The following is a 21,422-nucleotide window of genomic DNA, read 5'->3' as shown; positions in this document are numbered from 1 at the left end:
AACAGTCCTGGTTCCAGAAGTAATCTTCCCATTCATTTTTCCCGCAGACTTTTATAGAAAATTGAGGCCAACCAGCAGTAAGGTAACTAATGTCCATAATGTTTAATAATTATTTTGAAGCATCTTTAAAATGTAAAATTTGGCGAATGCTTTGATAAAATGTTTGTTTTTGTACTTTTAAAGTGTCACTAATTCATATTAAATAATATTAAGGTCTCGTGGTCATTGTCTCATGCAAGCTTTAGTAGTAATTGTGGTGAAAATTTGTAGTAACATTCTTTACTTACAGACAGAATGAGGTTCCAAAAGTCTGTTTCTAGAATGAAAGGTCCTATATTATGCAAAATTTACTTGATGAGTCACAGCACTAGTAAACTTGGTACAGGTTGCACAAAACCTTGTCTGACTTACCGTTTTGGAGCTGATGTACCAAGCGAGGGCTATTGTAACCACGTAAAAGGAGGGAAACAAAGGAGAGCTAGAAAAACAGGCAAGAACAAACGGATCAATTAGGCTCCATAAGTGAAGCAAAGAGCTAGAAGATCTGAAGAAGAGTTACAAAGAATCCATGGATGAACTGGAAACACTACGGACCAAGTTAAAATGCCTAGAGGATGAGAGACCACGGTGGAAGACGAGCTTAGCAAATACAGAGAAATCATCAACAGACAAAAGGCTGAGATCGGGCGGCAGAGGGACAAGTTGGAGGAGATCACCAAACTGGAGGAGCAGCATCTACGTGATCAGGAGGAGATTTCAGGCTCCGAGAGGAAGTGGACAGTTTGACAAACCAACTGTCGGACCTGCAGCATGACGTGGCGGGAAGCAGAATGCCGTGGCAGACTTCCTGTCCCGCAGTCCCGAGGTCGTGCCTTCCGAGGGGGAGGAAATGTGAGGGAGCTGTAGACCACACCCTCACTCATCAGGTGTACACCTTTATGTTTTCACCTATTTTCATTTGATGCCATGTTAATTTTCCCTGTTTCATTCCTTTTTTTCCCCTTTCCTTTGAGGTGATTGGTGGAGGCACTGATTTGGAGGCGCGCCCTTATCAGTGCAGGCCAGGTGCATCCCATCGCCCTGATTTGGACTCTGCCAAAGTGCTTCTGGGGGTGGGGAGGTTTAACTGTTAAAATGGTTTTAACTATTTAACTAATACATGAAATAATAGCGAAAAAACTGATAATCTTGATGTTTCAAAGTGCAATATGAATTGATGAAATGTAAATAGTTGAAAATCGTATTATTCTATATGTAGTAGTTTTTAGAAGTTTAAACTTACCTGTTTGGGGCTTAGTGGTTTAGGCCTAACTATATAAGGGGAATTTTTTTGTCACGGGGTGTTGCCTGTTGTCTGTCATGGGGACATGCGGTCAGATCTGCTCATGCCAATTAAAGGAAAAAAGGTGAAGAACTTGATTTTTGTTTTGTCGTGTTTGTTGACCCTCGGGTGCTGCGGCTTTCCTGGGCCAGTAAGAGGCCAGAGTTACGTCCGTAATCTTACATTTGGTGTCAGAAGTGGGATCGTCGTGCCAATCTGAGGACATCAATAAGACATGGCACCCAAAAAAACACCCAAGGTCCAGGGTGTGGAGGAGGCTCTGGAGGAGGGGGCTACAGGAGGAGAACCTGTGGTAGGATCATCCAAGGAAGCCGAAACTGACTCTCTGGTATGCATGCTTCAAAAATGTCTTAAGTTTCAGTCAGACTTGAGTAAGCGATGGAACGAAGAGTCAAAGAAGCAGGAAGAGAGATGGCAGCAGATAGAGGAGCAAGTCAGCAGCCTCAGAGAGGGTCTTGCTTCTCCGATAAGGGGTGGCCCCCAACCCCATTTCACTCCCCATCGACAGCAACAGGAGGAACAGGTAGCAGTGTCCCCCATGCTACAGGAGCATACTGCAAGAGGCTGGGCACAGTCAGCTATTCCCAGATTAGAGGAAGGGGACGACATTGAACAGTATCTCACCACGTTTGAGCGCCTGGCAACCGCATACCAATGGCCAGAGCTTGAGTGGGCAGTGAGGCTTATCCCCTATCTGACTGGTAAGGCCCGTGCAGCCTATGTGGCCATGGACTTTGAAGAATCCTGCAACTATAAAAAGGTGAAGGAAGCAATTCTGATGAAGTACGAAATCAATGAGGATGTATATCGCCAGCGGTTCCGTGAGCCAGACCTCCAGCCTGGAGAAACTCCTAGAGAGTTTTATAATCGCCTCAAAGACTTGTACCTGAAATGGATGCAGCCAGAGAAGAAAGCAAAAGAGCAAGTGGGTGAGGTCCTCATCTTGGAGCAGTTCTATCGTTCACTGTCACCAGAGTTGAGAGTCTGGGTTAAGGAACGTACCCCAGCATCTGGACGTGAAGCGGCTGAGCTTGTGGAGAACTTTTTATCTGCCCGACGGGGACCAAAGACCTTCCGGTTCGACCCACAGTCTAGGGGCGGCATGTCACAGGGTGAGTCTGTGGGCTCTGGTATAGGTGGTGGTCCCGTTCAGATGGGAGGGGCTGCTAAGTCAAGAGGGGGAAGTGGGTGCTCTAGTAACGTTATACCCTCCAGTAAGCCTCTTGTTTGTTTTTCATGTGGTCAGGAGGGGGCACAAAAAGCCAGATTGCCCTGCCAGAAAAGCTAAATCAGCTTATTTGTGTACTGTACCCCGACCGGGAAGAGGGGGGGTTTCAGGTGAGGGCAAGCAGCAGCTTACTGAGGTTAAAGTGAATGGGGAGCCAACTTTAGCTTTGCTTGATACTGGCAGTGTCCAAACCCTGGTTAACCCCTCAGTTTTAAAGGGGCAGGGCCAGTGCGGGGGTCCATGCCTTGACATATCTTGTGTGCATGGGGATCATCGGCTCTATCCAACTGCCATAGTGTATGTAGAGGTGGCTGGCCAAACTTACCTGTTGACAGTGGGGGTGGTGGAAAATCTAGCTCACCAGGTGATCTTGGGTCAGGACATTCCTGTGTTGGCAGACCTAGTCCAGTCCTGTAAACCGGTCTGTGTGGTTACCAGATCTCAGCACAAAGCCAAGGAGAGTTCTGGGGTAGACGGTGGGGACATTCAGGTTGACCTAGTTCAGCAGCAGCTAGGTAAAAACTTGGTACAGGTTGCACAAAATACCTTGTCTGACTTACCGTTTTTTGAGTCTGATGTACCAAGCGAGGGCTATTGTAAACCACGTAAAAGGAGGGAAACCAAAGGAGAGCTAGAAAAACACAGGCAAGAACAAACGGATCAATTAGAGCTCCATAAAGTGAAGGCAAAGGAGCTAGAAGATCTGAAGAAGAGTTACAAAGAATCCATGGATGAACTGGAAACACTACGGACCAAGTTAAAATGCCTAGAGGATGAGAGACCACGGTGGGAAGACGAGCTTAGCAAATACAGAGAAATCATCAACAGACAAAAGGCTGAGATCGGGCGGCAGAGGGACAAGTTGGAGGAGATCACCAAACTGGAGGAGCAGCATCTACGTGATCAGGAGGAGATTTCAGGGCTCCGAGAGGAAGTGGACAGTTTGACAAACCAACTGTCGGACCTGCAGCATGACGTGGCGGGAAGCAGAATGCCGTGGCAGACTTCCTGTCCCGCAGTCCCGAGGTCGTGCCTTCCGAGGGGGGAGGAAATGTGAGGGAGCTATAGACCACACCCTCACTCATCAGGTGTACACCTTTATGTTTTCACCTATTTTCATTTGATGCCATGTTAATTTTCCCTGTTTCATTCCTTTTTTTTCCCCTTTCCTTTGAGGTGATTGGTGGAGGCACTGATTTGGAGGCGCGCCCTTATCAGTGCAGGCCAGGTGCATCCCATCGCCCTGATTTGGACTCTGCCAAGTGCTTCTGGGGGAGGGGAGGTTTAACTGTTAAAATGGTTTTAACTATTTAACTAATACATGAAATAATAGCGAAAAACTGATAATCTTGATGTTTCAAAGTGCAATATGAATTGATGAAATGTAAATAGTTGAAAATCGTATTATTCTATATGTAGTAGTTTTTAGAAGTTTAAACTTACCTGTTTGGGGCTTAGTGGTTTAGGCCTAACTATATAAGGGGGAATTTTTTTGTCACGGGGTGTTGCCTGTTGTCTGTCATGGGGACATGCGGTCAGATCTGCTCATGCCAATTAAAGGAAAAAAGGTGAAGAACTTGATTTTTGTTTTGTCGTGTTTGTTGACCCTCGGGTGCTGCGGCTTTCCTGGGCCAGTAAGAGGCCAGAGTTACGTCCGTAATCTACGGCTGATATGTAGACATGAAGTTGAAAATGTCCCAGTCCCCACCAAAGCAGCAGACTATATTGTAAAATTTAAGAAGTGTCTAACAAAATACAATTAATTCAATTCAAACTGCTCATTTACATTTTAATATGGCTGCGGTGTTACTGATTACCCTTTCACAAATGAAGTCACTAGAGATAATTTATGTAAGTGCATAATTGAAAAGACAGACGGAGGTGCTTATTCAGAATTAAGATGTCAGTTGATGCTAATAGAAGATTCATAATGCATTTTGAAGCATTTTGTTTTCAAGTTACATGTTTGCAAGGTATTTTAGCTAATCTTGCTCAGTGACTATGGAAACTTGTTGGAGATTTATGAATTCAGATGTTAAATGGACACATTTTTACATGCCGTTTTTCTACCTCACCCATTTGCACCTCAGCCTATACAGACACTGGGGTAGAAGTGGTTTAGTGAATGACAGTATTCATCTGTGGGAGTTAGAATCGCACCACCAACCTGTGGGTCTGTGGCTCTGACCACTTGACCACTGATGTTTATTTTGAGAGCAGGATTTGAACCAGACGCCTTCTGATCAGTGGACAAACATTCTACCAACTGAGCTACTGAGTTAAAAAAAAAAAAAAAGAAGAAAAAAAAAAGTGCATTTATTTTTTAGATAGTGTAGGCCAAAGAGTTGTGTATTTTTCTCATTATTTCACATGTACACTACCGGTCAAACGTTTTAGAACCAAACACTGAAAGTATAGAACAAATAAGCAATTTGAGTTGACCAAAACATGGTCTATAAAACACACTTGTGGCATTCTTTTTACAAAAGAAATCAAATATTCTTCAGAAAGTTCTTCCCAAGTCTGTTGCAGAAGTTTCCATAAATGTGTGGCACTTGTAGGTTGCTTCACTCTTTTGTCCAGTTCATTCTAAACCAGCTCGATGGGGCTTCAGTCTGGAGGCTGTGCTGGCCACTTCATGTTTTCAAGCTCACCATCTTGTACTTTTTTAACCTCTGGCTGTTCAGTTCTTACCTTTGTACCATTTCAAGCTATTCATTGGACTTACACAACTTGAATTGCAATAAATGACTGGAAAAATTTGGTTGTTATAAAATTTTTGATCGGTAGTGTATCTGTATATATAAATAGCATCTTTTAAAACACTTCATAAGACAAATTTTTCTCGATTGGCCTTCCTTTAACTGGTTTTAGCTTGATTTTATTCCTTATTTCTTTTAATTTATCTATTATAATTTATTGGATTGTTTGGTTGTGGTTGGTTGTTGTCGGTTGTTGGTTGCGGTTGGTTGTAGTTGTTGATTGCGGTTGTTGATTGTTGTTGTTGGTTGTAGTTGGTTGTTGTTGGATGGTTGGTTGGTGGTTGGTGTTGTTGGTTGTTCGTTGCGGTTGTTAGTTGTGATTGTTGGTTGGTTGTTGTTGTTGTTGTTGGTTGGTTGTTGTTGTTGTTGGTTGGTTGTGGTTGTTGGTTGGTTGTTGCCGTTTTTTGTTGGTTGTTAATTGTGATTGTTGGTTGGTTGTTTTTTTTTTTTGGTTGTTGGTTGTGGTTGTTGGTTGTAGTTGGTTGTTGTTATTTGTTGTTGTTTGATGTTGTTGTTATTTCCAGATTTCGTTTGATGTTATTTTTCTAATATTTCCAACTTTTCCTGTTTTTACTCTCCTCACAGTTTTGTTTTGAGGGCATTTATCTCAAATATATTCAGAATCTGCACTCTTCAAATTGCTCAGGTCCCTCACTCGGGTTTCAAAACATGCCAGTGGCTCCTTGCTAACACTGACAGATCACTAGTGCTGTATCCCTGAGCTACTGGGCGTGTCTGCTTCATTCATCTCCTTCCTCCTCTCTCTCTCCCCTCCTCCTCATTAACACTCGGGGCGGGGTCTATCCTCCAGATCGGGGAGGGGGCAGGGTTCACAGGTGCCGAACTAATGGCGTCCCCAGGAATCAATTATCTCTCGTCTACGGCATGGCGTCTATACATATTTCATGACAGCGAATGGGTGCGACACTACCGACGCCCCCACCCACCTAGCCTGCCTGCCCCACCCCAAAATCCCCCGAACCTCCGTGAACCCTTGGCCTCCCTCGTCACATCTACAACCCCCAGGCCGCAGATGAAAGCCAGGGCGTACTCGTTATAGCGGGATGAGTGGGTTGCTTTGACCGTGGAAGTAGGGTGCCACAGCGGGGGTGCAGATGGGTGGGGGAGGAGGAGCACCCTAGACTCCTCGTTTGTCTTTGTCTGGTGCACACGCTCCGTCTGATGTGGGTGTGCATAAGTTATAGACAAGCACAGGTGTCTTTTTGAACCGGCGGGGACGGACGGTGTGAAGATGCTAGTTAAAAAAGACTAAAAGGACCCATATTATGCAATTTTTTGATTTATGCACAAAATATACCTAGTGTTGTGTTTTGGTTCATTCACACAAACCTTTCTTCAGAATTACCACATAGGATGTCATTTGGTAATACAGGAGTGCTCCACTCCATTCACCTTCGCTATAATCATTTGATTTTAGCGTTGTTGCACCGACTTCTAGTTTATTTTAGAGTTGGTTTTAAGATTTTATTGTTTGTTTTTAAGGCTTTGAATAGACTGGCTCCCACAGTACGTCTCGGCCTTCATCCAAATTTACACCCCCTGTGCACTTCCTGAGGTCTGAGGACCAGCTCCAACTCGTGGTGTCTAAAACGAGACTTAAAACCAGGGTGGACCGGGCCTTCTCTGTGGCCGGCTCCAGACTCTGGAACGTTCTGCCCCCCAGTCCGAACAGCCCCCACAGTGGAGTGTTTTAAGTCTCATCTTGAAACCCACTTTTATTTTCTGGCTTTTAACACTGCGTGAGTTGTGTGGGCCTTTATGCCTTTTATTTATTTTACTTATTTAATGCTATTTTATGACTTTTTATGATTTTTGCTTTTAATGATTTTATTGTTTTAGGACTGGTATTACCAAATTTTAGTAATTTACCTTCATTTTATGATCTCTATGCAGCCCTTTGGAAACTGCTTTGTTTGTAAAATGTGCTGTAGAAATAAAGTGGATCTGGATTTTGGATTTGGATGATTTCAGACAGGAACAAAAGGTAAAAGGTAGCTGTTAACTTGGAAACTCCCGCTTCATGACACAAGATGGAACAGAGCATTTTGAGTTTTTGGAGATGTAGACAGACTAACAATAAAGGGCAACTCAAACGTGTGAATGAAACAAAACACAACTCCGAGTATATATTTTTGCTAAAGTAACGTGTCTTAAAGCTCACAAGAGTCAGTTTTGCACAATATAGGATCTTTAAGAGCTAGGCCTGTTCAACATTACCCATAAGGCTTCACTAGACCTATTATCTTCTGTTCTTTTCAGGTGTTCTTCTGACAGACAACCTGCTATTGATGAGGACAAAACCAGTGTATATCTACAGAAGGTGTTATTTGTAGTATTATGGAGGGGAACAAAGCAGCCGGTCATATAAGACTCGCCTTACAGTAAAAAGGTTGATAGTTTTGTACTTTAAAAGGTGCATTATGTAACTTTTTGGTCACAGGTCTTGATGTTTCTATGGCTACGTCATTGCTCTGCCTGGAATATTTCCCCGTGTGACATTAAACAGCTCTACCTTGCATTTATTTAATCACAAGTGGTTTTAAAGCTCAAAAATACTGAGAAAAACAGGCACTCTAACTGTGAGCGGGATCGCCTTTCCACAGATCTGACATGTGACTTAGTCTAGTTTGGTCTCCATGAAGATAGAAAGGTTTAATGCCATACTGTGAAACATTTCAGACAAAGCGAGAACATGAAGAAAAGCATTTGACGTTTGACAGACCCTCAACCAAGACACACAATGCACCTTCAACCTGATCTTTAAAATGTGGAGGTTTGCATGTCCCTCAGGTTTGAGTAATGCCAGACATACACTGTGCGATATTTTCGATTGTTTCACTCACACACATTAAAAGTTCACAGCTCACGTTTCATGTTCTATATGAACTACTTCAGCAGTGTGAAACTCTCACGAGAGGTGACTGGATTTCAAACAAGTTGGATGTTCATGCGACGTACGATTGTCCATCGGGAGCTGGTCGGGAGGTATTAATTGGTTCTTGTTACCCCATGTATACTAGGCAAGGCAAGTTTATTTGTATAGCACAATTCGTACACAAAGTAATTCAAAGTGCTTTACAGAATAAGAAATACATTACAATCATAATAAAAACAAATCAAAACATAAATAATCATGAAGATTAAAATAAAAAAAAAAGAGAGACATAAATTGGAGAGAAGAGTGCGGAATGAAAACCTTTCAGTTATATGCACAGTTAAACAGAAATGTTTTGAGCCTGGATTTAAACAGCGTCACAGAAGAGTCTGTCTCACATGTTCAGGAAGACTGTTCCAGGTTTTAGCTGCATGAACCTGAAACGCTGACTCCCCTTGTTTAGTCCTGACTCTGGGCACCAGCAGGAGGCCGGTCCCTGAGGTCCTCAGAGTGCGAGATGGTTCATATGACACTAACATGTCACAGATGTACTTTGGTGCTCGGCCATGGAGAGACTTGTACACAAGCAGAGCTGCTTTAAAGTCTATTCTCTGAGGCACAGGAAGCCAGTGCAGAGACCTGAGCACAGGACTTATGTGCTCGTACTTCCTGGTTCGAGTAAGGACCCGAGCTGCAGCGTTCTGGATGTTCTGCAGCGTCTCACAGCTCGTTTGGAGAGACCAGTGAGCAGACCATTACAGTAGTCTGACCTACTGGAGACAAACGCATGGATAAGTTACTACATGAAACACAATACACGATTAAGCCAAAACTCGGCCTGATCTCCAAAACGGTAGCACGAGTGAAAAATCAGCTCAAAGACTGGTTCAAAAAGGGTTAAAAATCACACAGTGTACGCCTGGCTTAAGAGGAGAGAAGTTCTATGTATTTAGTGTGTTTCGTGTGGTTGTGTGCGCCTGTGTGTGACTGTTTTCATGCAGTTTCTTGTCAGCTTCTGCATCCTGCCTAAAGGTTGGAGGAGTGGGGGGAACAGTAGCTTAGTTGGTAATCCCACTCTTGACATAAATATCATAGGTGTGAGGTCGGCTCCACTGACCCACAGGTTGTCGATGCGATTCCAGCTCCCACAGACGAATGCTGTTGTTGTGTCCTTGGACAAAACACTTAACCCGCCTCACCCCCAGTGTCTGTGCACATTGGTGTATGAATGTGTGTGCTAATGGGGGAGTGGTTCCTTGATGTAAAGAGCTTGGAGTGCCTTGAAAGTGGAAAAAAACATTATATAAAAATGTGACCCATTTACCAAAGGTCTTTTGCTTGTAGGACTAACACAAACCAATCACATCACATTGCTGTATTCAGTGACCATAATCAGACAGCGATATAAAAAGAGACAGACATGATAAAGAACAGGATTAGAAGGGACTTAAAATATTTCCATCCAAAGTACAATGTCTCCTCTGATCAGCACATGTCAGGTGTATCCCTCAAATCAGCTTGTGAAATATTTCAATTCATTTGACAACCAGATCATCACAGTCTTTGAGTGAGGTCTCTACCTGCACAGATTAATTCTTGTTTTCATACTAAAATCACTAAATATTTACGGCCTTTGTCTCACATTCCTTTTAGAGAAGTTTTATGAAACAGATCAGAACAATACTTTTGAGTGCAATATGTCCTTTTCTTTCTCCTCTGTCTCAAACACCGAGCTGATCATATGTCTAATCCATCAGACAGACAGATGAGTAGTGCCCCGCCTCTATCACTTACCAGCCCACTTCAATTACAGGTCTCCAGAAGCACCAAAATAGCATTGTTTTGGACTGAAGCCATTTTGGGTGGAGGGTATGAGGGCTGTGCAATTATGGGGGTGGGAGAAGAGAGAGGGTCAGTGCTGTCTGCGTGGAGGTGAAGCTTTGTCGTGAGCTTGTATCCTAAAATGTGTCGTAAGGCCAAAGAAATTATTACATTTAAAAAATATTTTAGGGAGCCAATATACATTTTTTTCTGAACTCCGTTATAATGTTGTTTCCGCATCAAAAGTACACTTACAGAAAACACTCCACTGTGTTTTCAAGCTCCATAAAGCTTCACTAGAATCATTTGGATGATTTCAGCCCTGGAATTGCCAATCTGTACTGAACAAAAGGTAAAAATGAATGGTTAACAAAACACAACTCTGGGTATGTTTATGAAGAGGTAAAATTATAACATGGTTTACAGCTCACAAGAGTCCATTTTGTATAATATTGCAGTTTGAATGTGCAAAATTTTCCTCTATGCACCACAGTCCAGTTAGTCTATAGTATATACACTACTGAACACACTAGGTATCACTTTAGTTTTCTATAGTTGATAGTAACTGAATATTAAATATGAACGGTCTATGTTTTGTTTTACAGTAATTATTATGATAGTGAATTTAAACAAACATTTAAAAAATACATATCTCAGTTACAAAAACTTCATTGGTTGGTAAAAATGTCCAATATAAAATCTGCAGACAACACCAAAGAAGTCATTTTAGCTAGAAAATTAGGATTAGTATTTGACATTATTATATTTTAAGAAAAAAAAAAAGATAAATGATAGCCTATACTAGCAAAGACTGTGATTTTCATTAAATGATATATTTTTTTTCCTTTCAGATTTGTTTCCCTTGAAGCTGCGGTGCTTCTTGTAGATCATTTTTACTAGCTTATTCAAATCTGCTAAACTGATTACACCGCACTGTTTGTATCCGACCAAATGGACAGATGTTTTTATGTTTTGGCAATGAAATTGAATTTGATCCTTAACATTTTACAGGAACAGAGTAGAGATGTACTTCAACTGAGATGCAAACATCCATTAAATCTTAAAGAAGATATATTGTGCTTGAATCTGCTTTATAGTTTATAATAGTATAATTTATGACACTCATGGATCATTATGTTAGAATTTGGATAAATATTGATCTAAAATTACTCCATAAAAGAAACAAGCAGACTTTCTACTTTTGATTGATCCCAAGGAAAATTCAAGTATTGCTGCATCAAACATTTACAGTGTGCTTCTCAGTGACCTTTGTGTCTCAGTCAAAGGTGTCAGTGCAGGAGGACTGGTCAGGTAGGGTCAGTAGATCCTGTCAGAGCCAAAAGTATCACTCCTCTGTGTCCTGCAGCATCACAACAGAGTCCAGGGGGAGCCAGGTGAACACAACAGGAAAGGTCTCTCTCTTACTCTGCTCTGGTGTTTCGGTTGGTGACGAACTGTTTCATTTCCTCAAAGTATTTCTTCTGGAAGGTCTTCTGCCACATTTGCTGTGACATATGGTTTGAAACGACTTGAGCATCTCAAATAATCTTTATAATAATAATAATGCATCAGTTTTATATAGTGCTTTTTCTGGACACTCAAAGATGCTTAACAGAGCATTATTCATTCACTCTATACCTGGCTCCTGTACTCGATTTTTGCACGGTTTTCATGGATACGGGGAAAACAGCTCATTTCACACAAACCAACAGACCCTTATTACTTGTGTCCTTTGAACTGCACATGCTGCACTTCTTAGTTGGTTAAAATCCCATGATATGATGTTAAAACCCAAGCCTAAAAAAAACTAAATTTGCAAAAACTGCTCAGTGTGTTAGCCAGGTAGCCACAAAAGCAGCCAATCACTCTGATGCCATGGGAATAATGAGAAGGGGAAACAACAATAACATGGTGAAAAGCTCAAAAAATTTGAATTAAGGGGACATTATCTGGCCTTTAATGCAAATATAAACTTAAAATTGACACTTAAACTGAACTGCATTATGATTTTTCTTTTTTTTTATGATAAATGTGTACATGAAATAATCAATTGATAACTTCGAGAACAGTTGCAGGAAATATATGTTTTGGTTAGCTGCTCCTATGACCACTTTCACACATTTTCTCATCAGCTCTGAACATTGTTATTTCTGCTCTGGCTCCTGGTAAATGAGTTCCTGGAATCACACATGTTCAACACCAGCCCTCAGTGTTTGTACCATCGTTAGGAGTGCAACTTCTCAAACTTATGATTGCTAGTTTCTGTTGTTATTCACTTGCTTATTCTGCTTGAAGTACTAGGAGTAGTGGGTTGGAAAGTGTGTGTCTGAGCAGACGGCTGCATTAAGAGGCCCATATAACGCCCCTGCATGTATAGTCTGAGATAATCTTTTAAACTCCTTACACCTTCACTAGAATCATTTGCACCATTGGTTTCTTCCTTCATCACACTGGAGTTTTGCCCAAAGACACTGTGGCACTTAGTACGGTCTAGAGCTGGATTCGAACCACCTATCATGACCACTGTTGGGCAAGTTACTTCAAAACTGTAATGCATTATTTATTACTTGTTAGTGTCATTTCACAGTAATTTGTTACATTACAATATTACTGCATTTAGGTCTAGGTCTAAACCGAGGACTAAACTGAGGACTAAACCAGGACTAAACTAGGACTAAACCAGAGCTGAACCAGGACTGAACCAGGTCGGAGCGGAGTTCTGCGGCTGTCCTTTAGCTCGTGGTCACCCGACAAGTGTACGTGGGCGCACCTCCAGCGTTTTACCACAGTGATTTTTGCGAATTTTTATGACGAAAAATGAAAAACCCACTACTTCAATCCAGGTTAAAAAAGCATTGTAACGTGCGTCACTGACATTTGTACCGAGTAAAATATAATTATTTTTTTCCCTGTAATGCCTAATGCAGATGTCACTTGCTTTTTAATTTAAAGGTCCTTTATTACACAAATTGACCGGTCAAAAGTTTTAGAACGCCACACTTTTTCCATTTTTTTATGGTTTACTTTTTACTTTTCACCAAAACGTATTCTAAACTTTTGAGTCATGAAAGTGTCCACCTTTGGCAGATATAGCAGCTGCACACACTCGTGGCATTCTTTTTACAAAATAAATCAAATATTCTACAGAAAGTCTGTTGCAGAAGTTCCCATAAATGTGTGGCACTTGTAGGTTGCTTGGTTTTCACTCTTCTGTCCAGTTCATCTCAAAACCAGCTCCATGTTTTCAAGCTTACTATCTTGTTCTTTTTTCCTGAAGTAGTTTTAGCTGAGATTGGACTTGTGTTTTGTTACCTTTTATCTTTTTTTTTTTAACCTCTGGCTGTTCAGTACTTACCTTTATACCATTTCAGGCTTCATTGGACTTGTAGGGCTTGAATTGTAATAAATAACTGGAAAAATTAGGGCATTCTAAAACGTTTGACCGCTAGTGTATGTTATAATGTTGTTACCTCATCAAAAACATAGAGTAGACCTTTATTATAAGTCCATCTACATCTCCAAAGCTCAAAATGCTCTGTTCCACCTTGTGATGTCATGTAGTGGTAATTTTAAGGTTCATGCAGCTACTTTAGTTTAGTAAGAATTGTCTATTCCATGTCTGAAATCCTCCAAATGATTCTAGTGAAGGTGTATGCAGTTTGAACACCATGGAGCATTTCCTGTATTACCGCATGACATCACAAGTTGGAACAGAGTGTTTTCCATTTGAGAGAAGAACTAAATATGCAAGATGTGTGTGTTCAACATTTGTGAATGAAGCACAACACAGCTCCAGTTATATTTTTCATGAAACGTTATAACACAGATCAGAAGTGTAATAATATTGCCTAACATAACATGCAAAGCAATCACCTACACCAAAAATGTCCCATAATGCATCTTTAAGCTCCCAGGCATGTTATTGAATTACACATGAAGCTTATGTTAAAACTGGATGCTTGGAAACTGTGTTAGAAGCAAAGTCTCTGCTTGCATTGTCATGTATCCAACAGTCTGTCAAATATCATCCATCATTTCACAATCCCCTTGTGATTCTGTTGGAGTCCTCTTGTTCTTTTTGGCTAGTTTAGTTGTTTACATTTATTGTGAGGCTAAACAAGACATCACTATGGAATCCTTCACTAAACACTCACGCCACATCTGCACAATAGTACATTTTTAAATACTCAAACGAATGACAAAAACCAAGAATTCCGACGTTATTGTCCAGAAGTGGTGTCAGACATTTCCGCTCGGTCACATGCGCAGCCTCTTTGGGAATACAGCTTAATGCATGAGCTTTTGGAGTGTATAGGATTTCACACGTAGATCCAGCCAGGCTAAAAGTGTCCAGTAATAACACTTAATGACTGAGTATAATGATAACAGATGACTCATGAGGGCTGCTCAGAAAATATACTCCATAAATATGCAGAAGAAAAGCACAATTTCTAAGAATCTGGGTAGCATCGTTTTGTAATTATCACCTCTGTTAGCTTGGTTTCAGATGAGCTCCAAATGCTGCTGTAAGAAGTGACAATGCTACTTGCTAATTAACAGAACATATATGTGCACAGTGGTGGAAAAAAGGGAAGGGACAAGTAAAAATCTGTACTTATAAGTAATGCACTGGATTTCTATAGAGAGCCAACATACTTTACACAGCATTGTGCGTGCGCTCCACACTCGATGGGGGTTATAAGCTAATACTGTAGCCACAGCTGTCCTGGGGCAGACTGACAGAAGTGAGGCAGTCAATCTGCCTCATAGCCCATGGATGCTCTGCATGTATGCGCACACCACATTTTCAAAAATTCATTTTGCAAAAATAAGGCAGAACACCATCACAAATTTTGGATATTTTAAAAACAAACAAGAACATTTGCCAAATTTTAACCCTTAATTTAAAGGACCGACCTTAAATAGTTTTTTTTTTCTTTTTTTTTCTTAAGATAGAGCAATCTGAAAGTGGCTCCTCGAAAAACTGTGCTCAAAACAGCTCAGGGGGAGTTGACAAAATATTTTTAATGACAAAACTATAAGAAGTTTCGAGCTATGAATATGGAAATGTTTTCAGTCAGATCTGAGGTGGTCGAGCGGGGGCATTCAGAGATTTGGCGTGGAATGACCCCAAAGCTCAAAATGCTCTGTTCCACCTTGTGATGTCATGTAGTGGCAATTTTAAGGTTAACACAGCTACTTTTATCTTTTGTTTAGTGAAAATTGTCTATTCCAGGTCTGAAATCATCCAAATGATTCTAGTGAAGGTGTTTGCAGTTTGAAAACACAATGGAAAATAAACACAAAATTCAAAATATAACTATTGCACCTAATTCAATTGTTGGATGAAACTAAGCAAGTAAGGCTTCTTTCACATCTTAACTTTGACATTTGACATTGTTTGCTTACCGTCATGCTAACTTCAGTCACACATTGAACTAGAGCCTGTAATCACAGAAACTCTATCTTATGGCGCTAATACCAGAACATACACACTTAGCTGTTGACACTCCAGTGCTCTGGGTTGAAAGAGGAGCATGTGTTTGGGGGATTAAGTTGTATTCTGGCAGAGGCTCGGAATCGCTTCATGGGAAAATGGTCTTCTAGGATTTGGAAAAAAAAAAAACTCCAGTATGCCAACAGCTGTCAGAATGCTCCTTCTTCTGGGGTCTCCTGTCACAGATGTACACTGCTCCCTACGCATATGTTCCCAGCTCACGTCTGTCCCTGCAGTTTGTCACTAGCCCCCAATAATAAATCTGTTAAATTGAAACTGCCTAATCGAATCCCTCCCTACGTAAACAGAGGAATGTTTAGCTGCTGCCAGCCCAGAATGCAGTTACAGCCTCAGTGACAAATTCAGATTGTCCCTTTTTATTACTTACGGAATAGTTTTTACAGTAAAGGTGGCATTTCTTGAAAGAGTGTCTCTACAAATTGAAAAATGGGCATTCATTCTAACCGTGTTTCAGTGTAGATTTTTTACACTACTGACTAAAAGGTAGAGATGCACTGATACCAATACTGGTGTTGAATATTGGAGCAGATAATGATAAATTTGCTGCATTGGGTATATTCCATGATATCGGCATTTCAACAATTACATATCACAACTGGATCTCATGTCTAATAAGTGCCATTTTCTATATATTGTATATATGTATTGGATAATATTGGGATCAACAGATACTTAAAGTCAAAGTATCATTGGTGCATCTCTATGTTAAAGGTTAAAGTCTTAAAAACATGAAAAACAACTTTTTAAATAGTTTGCAATGGTTCAAAGTTATTCCTTTTTTACTATCTTGTCCATTCTGAGCATTATAATTATTCACAGTAATAAGTTTAAAAGCACGTGACTTTCAGAGACCAAAGCAGAATTTTGCTGTCACATCAAAGCCAACAACAACTAGCATGCTAACACGCAATTCCAAAATATCGGATGCTTTATGATCTGTGTATCATTCATTTTTCAAAATAAAACCAAAAATAAGAAAACGAAAGAACAACTATTGTCTTCATTGTTTGTCTCTAAAACCAAAATGAAAAAAACTGAAAATTATTTAGATTTTGTTTTTAAATGAATACTGGAAAAAACAGATAACGGCCGTTTCCCATTTCACTTAAACTGCGATGAACTAGGACTGAACCAGGACTGAACCAGGTCTAAACCAGAACTAAACCAGGACTGAACCAGGTCTAATCCAGAACTGAACCAGGTCTAAACCAAAACTAAACCAGGACTAAACCAGGTCTAAACCAGGACTAAACTAGGACTAAACCAGGACTAAACCAAGACTAAACAAGGACTAAACCAGGTCTAAACCAGGACTGAACCAGGACTGAACCAGGTCTAAACCAGAACTAAACCAGGACTAAACCAGGACTAAACCAGGTCTAAACCAGGACTAAACCAGGACTAAACCAGGTCTAAACCAGGACTAAACCAGAACTAAACCAAGACTAAACCAGGACTAACCTAAGTCTAATCTTGGACTAATCTTGGACTTGAGAGCAAGAGAGACAGGACCCCGAGCCCGTGGAGCAGGGTGTCTGCAAGTGCAATCGGATGACGGCTGCACTTAGCCCCTTGAGGCGCGGAGCTCTGTGCTGGTCCTTTCACCTGCAGTCACCCGACGGTCTATGCAGGCGCACATCCGGGACCGTCCCAACACTCAGTCCTTGTTCAGTCCTGGTTTAGTCCTGGTTCAGTTCGTATTCGGTGCAAAAGTCTGGCATCACAGCTTAAGTCACAGAAATGGGAAACGGCTGTTATCCTTGTTTTTCCATTGTTCATTTAATCACAAAATCAAAAACTGAAAAATCAGCCATATTTCATTTTGGTTTTGGAGACAAATAATGAAGAAAATATTTGTTTTTTTTTTTGAAAAACAAATGAATGAATGATACCTGGATTCTTCATAATACTGTACGATACACACAGTCTCAAGGGCTGCTTGTGCAATATATTTGGACTGGGGCAAGGCGTATTTTGCTCCAAAACTACACATGCGAAATTTTGGGTACTTTAATGACAACTACAGTTTTTTTGTGAATTTACAACACTAGCCTCACATCGGATTCATGACAGTGTCTAGTCATTTGTGTCACATCATAGAATCACTCCAGCCTCACTCCCCCAACACCCAGCTGATGTCGTTCATTCACTGAGCCGACAGGTCACAGGATCACACAGATGAAAATGGCACCCGCCTGCCTCCTCCACCCACTTCATAACAGCGGAACATTTGAGATTTCCAATGCAATAACCAAAGAGACCACTTAAACATGCAGTGAGATGATGAAATCTGATGCAAAACACAGAAATTGTAGTTGGAAAATATTGCATGTATTGAAAGTTGTCTTGGTCCAGGATTGAAGAAATTTTGGCGTGACTTATTGAGAGTTGTCTATGTAGCTCATACGGAAACTGGGTGGCTTGAAGAGTTACTGTGCGATATACTGATCAATAAATCCATCACCAAGCATGAAGTAAGTTCTGTTACTTTTTGAAGTACTTTTAGGCAATGCATAACATGTGCTGATTTAATAAAATTACCAACTTAGTAGAGTCTTGTTAACTTTTGTAACAGATTTAGAACTATTTATTCAAAAACTGTCAGTTTAAATTAGTTTGAAAAATAAAACCTGACAAAAACATTTGAATTTCTACTTTACATGTCTAAATGACAAATAAATGTAAATAAATCAGATTGTTACCACTCACAGACATTGACAGGCAAATACACAGTTACTTTTGTATCAGATAGTAAAATTATTGTGCATTGCAAACTTACAAAATAGGAAAACTCTGGGGCTGTAGTCAACTAAAGAAATTTATGATCAACTAAAGATATGTCCTGCTCATCCTGAAGAGGGGCCGTGGCATAAGCTCTGCATCTGACCCAAATTGCATTCATAAGACTACAAATGCATAGAAGTTTATGCAAAAACAACTATTTACAGAGAAATACTACAGATACTTATATTTATATGTATTTATATGTACAAAATGCATCATTACATCTCAAATCTTTAGCTCGCTCACTCCATAGCCTTTCCTTTCAGCTGTTCTGCACATAAATCCTTATAATCTAAATAAAATAATTATTAGCCTATACAAATTTTTGGTCAACTAAGACACCATGGAGTGATTAATCGACTAAACAAAGACATACAACCTTAGAAAACTGTATTTGCTTGTTCTAAATATTTACAGAGCACTAAAGATTTTAAAGCTTACAAAGACCACATGTTTCTACAGAGAAGAGATTTGTTAAAAATGTGTTAAAGGTGCACGATGTAACTTTTCTGGCACAAGTCCAGCATCTGGTCATGCTAGGGAGATTGCTTTCCTTGGAATGTACCACAGTATGGCATTAAACTTTCTTATTATAGGTGTTTTTTGGCCCACCTCTCCACACATCTGACTTGTAAATTGTCATGGTGTTTGTCTCCATGGAAACAGATATGTTTAATATCATATTGTGAAAATTACCAAGCAAAGTAACATCTCCATGGTGACAGACCCTCCACACAAAAAGTTACATAGTGTACCTTTAAGAAATACACAGAAAAATTGTTAATAAAATGCTGTCACATGTGGTCTGCAATTCATCACATTTTTCTATTAGTCTGCACGTGTTCCCAAACCAACTGGAAATATGGCATGGACCAGTTTTGTATGACCTCGGGGCTCTTCTTGCATCAGTCCCTTTTCCATTCTGCCCCAAAAACGCCCATTATGTTTTTGTGAGAGAGTCGAGAGAGCACAGGAAATGCCAAAAGCTATCCCACGGTTCAGTGCCTGGACCAGACCCCAACCATCTGGAACTATCAGTCAGGATCTGAGGGACTTGTGCTAGTCTCACACTGCATTACATTCAACCCTTTGCAAACAAACAGCTCCAGCATCCTGTTCTTAGAAGGAAAAGGCTGTATTTTTGCCTTATGGACTTTTTCAGATATTGGGGGAGACTTAAATGAAATGAAAAGTATGCACATTTTGTTTGATTCTTATGTTTAACACACAAACCCTGCATATTTAGGCTGAGTTCTTCACACAAGCAGAAACTCTTTACACCTTTAATAGAATCATTTAGATGATTTTAGCCCTAGAATTGCCAATCTGTACTGAACAAAAGGTAAAATGTAGCTCTTGACTTGAAAACAACTACTGCATGACATCATAAGATGAAACAGAGCATTTTGAGCTTTGGAGATGTAGACAGACTAATAATAAGGATTACTGGAGCATGTGTGAATGAAACAAAAACACAACTCCGGGTATGTTTTGGATGAGGTAACACATTATAAGATGGATTAAAGCTCACAGGAGTTAATTTTGCGTAATATAAGACTTTTAACTTTTCGTTTACAAACTGCTGCCGTTCTCGGAGACTATGCATAAGAAACTAAACAGCTGGAAGTGTTTCAAAAAATGTAAACATTTACACCTAGTTAACTATGGGAGTTCTGTAACTTTTTTGCCTAAAAACTAATGTATGTAACTTGCTCTCTTTTCTGCCAAAGCTTTCCATGGGGGACGTGACTCTAATTGCACTTTTTTTTTCTTTAATTAAGTAAGACAAATTATAATACACAAATAGGCAATTTATAAAAGGGAAAAAAAAGAATACTATGACATCTAGATGAAGAAAACCAGGCCATTTTCTTAGTTTTCCTAGATTTTGTTACTGTCTACATTGTTACTATTTTACTAGATTGAGTTAATATCGCCAACAGAGCCTAAAGGAAGTCGTCATTCGCTTGTTTCCAAAAGTCTTCCAGTTTTGTGACCTAAGTGCAAATAGAGGACATTCCCTCTGAGGTGCAAAGGAAACACTAGCACTGATTCATGATTGACTGTAGGTGCCGGGGTTTAGACAGTGTTCATTCAGATCAGAGAGATTTTTAGGTTTAAACCACCTGGATTTTAGTCCATTGAGGTTCATTTGGTCTTTTGATAATTTATGTTATTAGTTTTAGTTTTTTTCAGACCAAGAGTTTGTTTTCTGTTGGAAGACCACGCCAAATCCTGTATAAATCAGCTGACTGGACACGTCACAGCAACATCACGTGACCACTTTGAGGAAGAGTGCTAATGAGCAGTTGAAACTATCAGGTATGAAAACAAACTCTTGGTCTGAAAAAAGAACCTAATAACAACTGGAGGTGAGCATTGAAACTTGTAACCCTGATAAGAGACTCGTGAGGCTCATTCTGCTTTATGACTGGATAATCATTATCTTGAGAACTAAAACACCAAATTATAATAAACAACTTGACCATCATAGCCATTGTTTTTGTTATTCACCATTACAGTTGTTATCTGTAAATACTAACATGGCTAACTTGTATCCAGGGACACTGATTGTGGAGAAATTTGGAAAAAATAAAAACTAAAATTCCACGTTGTAGCTGTAACTTAACTATTCTGGAAACCCTTTCAATGTAAAATTTGTGTTGTCATGGCTTTCCATCTGTTAGATTTCAGCAACAAAAAAAGAGATTTGCAAGCATCAGTGCCTTAGGTCCTCATCTTTAATGTACTTCAAAGTCAAAGACCTACTTTTAGCCAGTCATCGAGCTTATGAGTCCTTAATTTTGAGCTGCAAATGACAATAGGCTTGAAATGCAATTCTTTCCTCAATACAAACTACACAACACCAAAAGCAGAAAAGTAGATGTACTGAAATTTGTCACATATTATTGGCAATCAACTTTTCTCTTATTAATTTGTTCCAATTTGCACGGGTGGTGGTGCTGCTTGAAGACCAGCTAATAATTGGAGGTCAAAGGTTGCCAGATAATAGCGATTCCATTAAGCCTGTTCTTTTGGGATCTGCTGCGTCTAGCTCTTCACTGGGGGGG

At 40.1% G+C, this 21,422-nt stretch overlaps 1 protein-coding gene across 1 annotated transcript; it reads left to right on the top strand.

The window, feature by feature from the left end:
* The first annotated feature begins 1,556 nt into the window (after nucleotides 1-1,556).
* Nucleotides 1,557-4,222, top strand: LOC129410735 (uncharacterized). Its single transcript, XM_055159629.1, has 3 exons — nucleotides 1,557-2,512; nucleotides 2,589-3,658; nucleotides 3,747-4,222. The coding sequence occupies exons 1-2, from the start codon at nucleotides 1,557-1,559 to the stop codon at nucleotides 3,625-3,627; spliced, it is 1,995 nt and encodes a 664-aa protein (XP_055015604.1). The 3' UTR covers nucleotides 3,628-3,658; nucleotides 3,747-4,222.
* The last annotated feature ends 17,200 nt before the right edge of the window (nucleotides 4,223-21,422 follow it).

This window comes from Boleophthalmus pectinirostris, unplaced genomic scaffold (assembly GCF_026225935.1).
Source record: "Boleophthalmus pectinirostris isolate CB_2022bp ecotype Guang Dong unplaced genomic scaffold, ASM2622593v1 HiC_scaffold_23, whole genome shotgun sequence".
NCBI lineage: Eukaryota > Metazoa > Chordata > Actinopteri > Gobiiformes > Gobiidae > Boleophthalmus > Boleophthalmus pectinirostris.
This window is presented reverse-complemented; position numbering and strand designations above follow the sequence as displayed.

Bases quoted from the DNA above. Each gene is read 5' to 3' on its own strand.
- LOC129410735 (XM_055159629.1), top strand. From the start codon at position 1,557: ATGGCACCCAAAAAAACACCCAAGGTCCAGGGTGTGGAGGAGGCTCTG. The intron at 2,513-2,588 runs GTCAAGAGGGGG...TCATGTGGTCAG, and splicing joins CAGATGGGAGGGGCTGCTAA to GAGGGGGCACAAAAAGCCAG.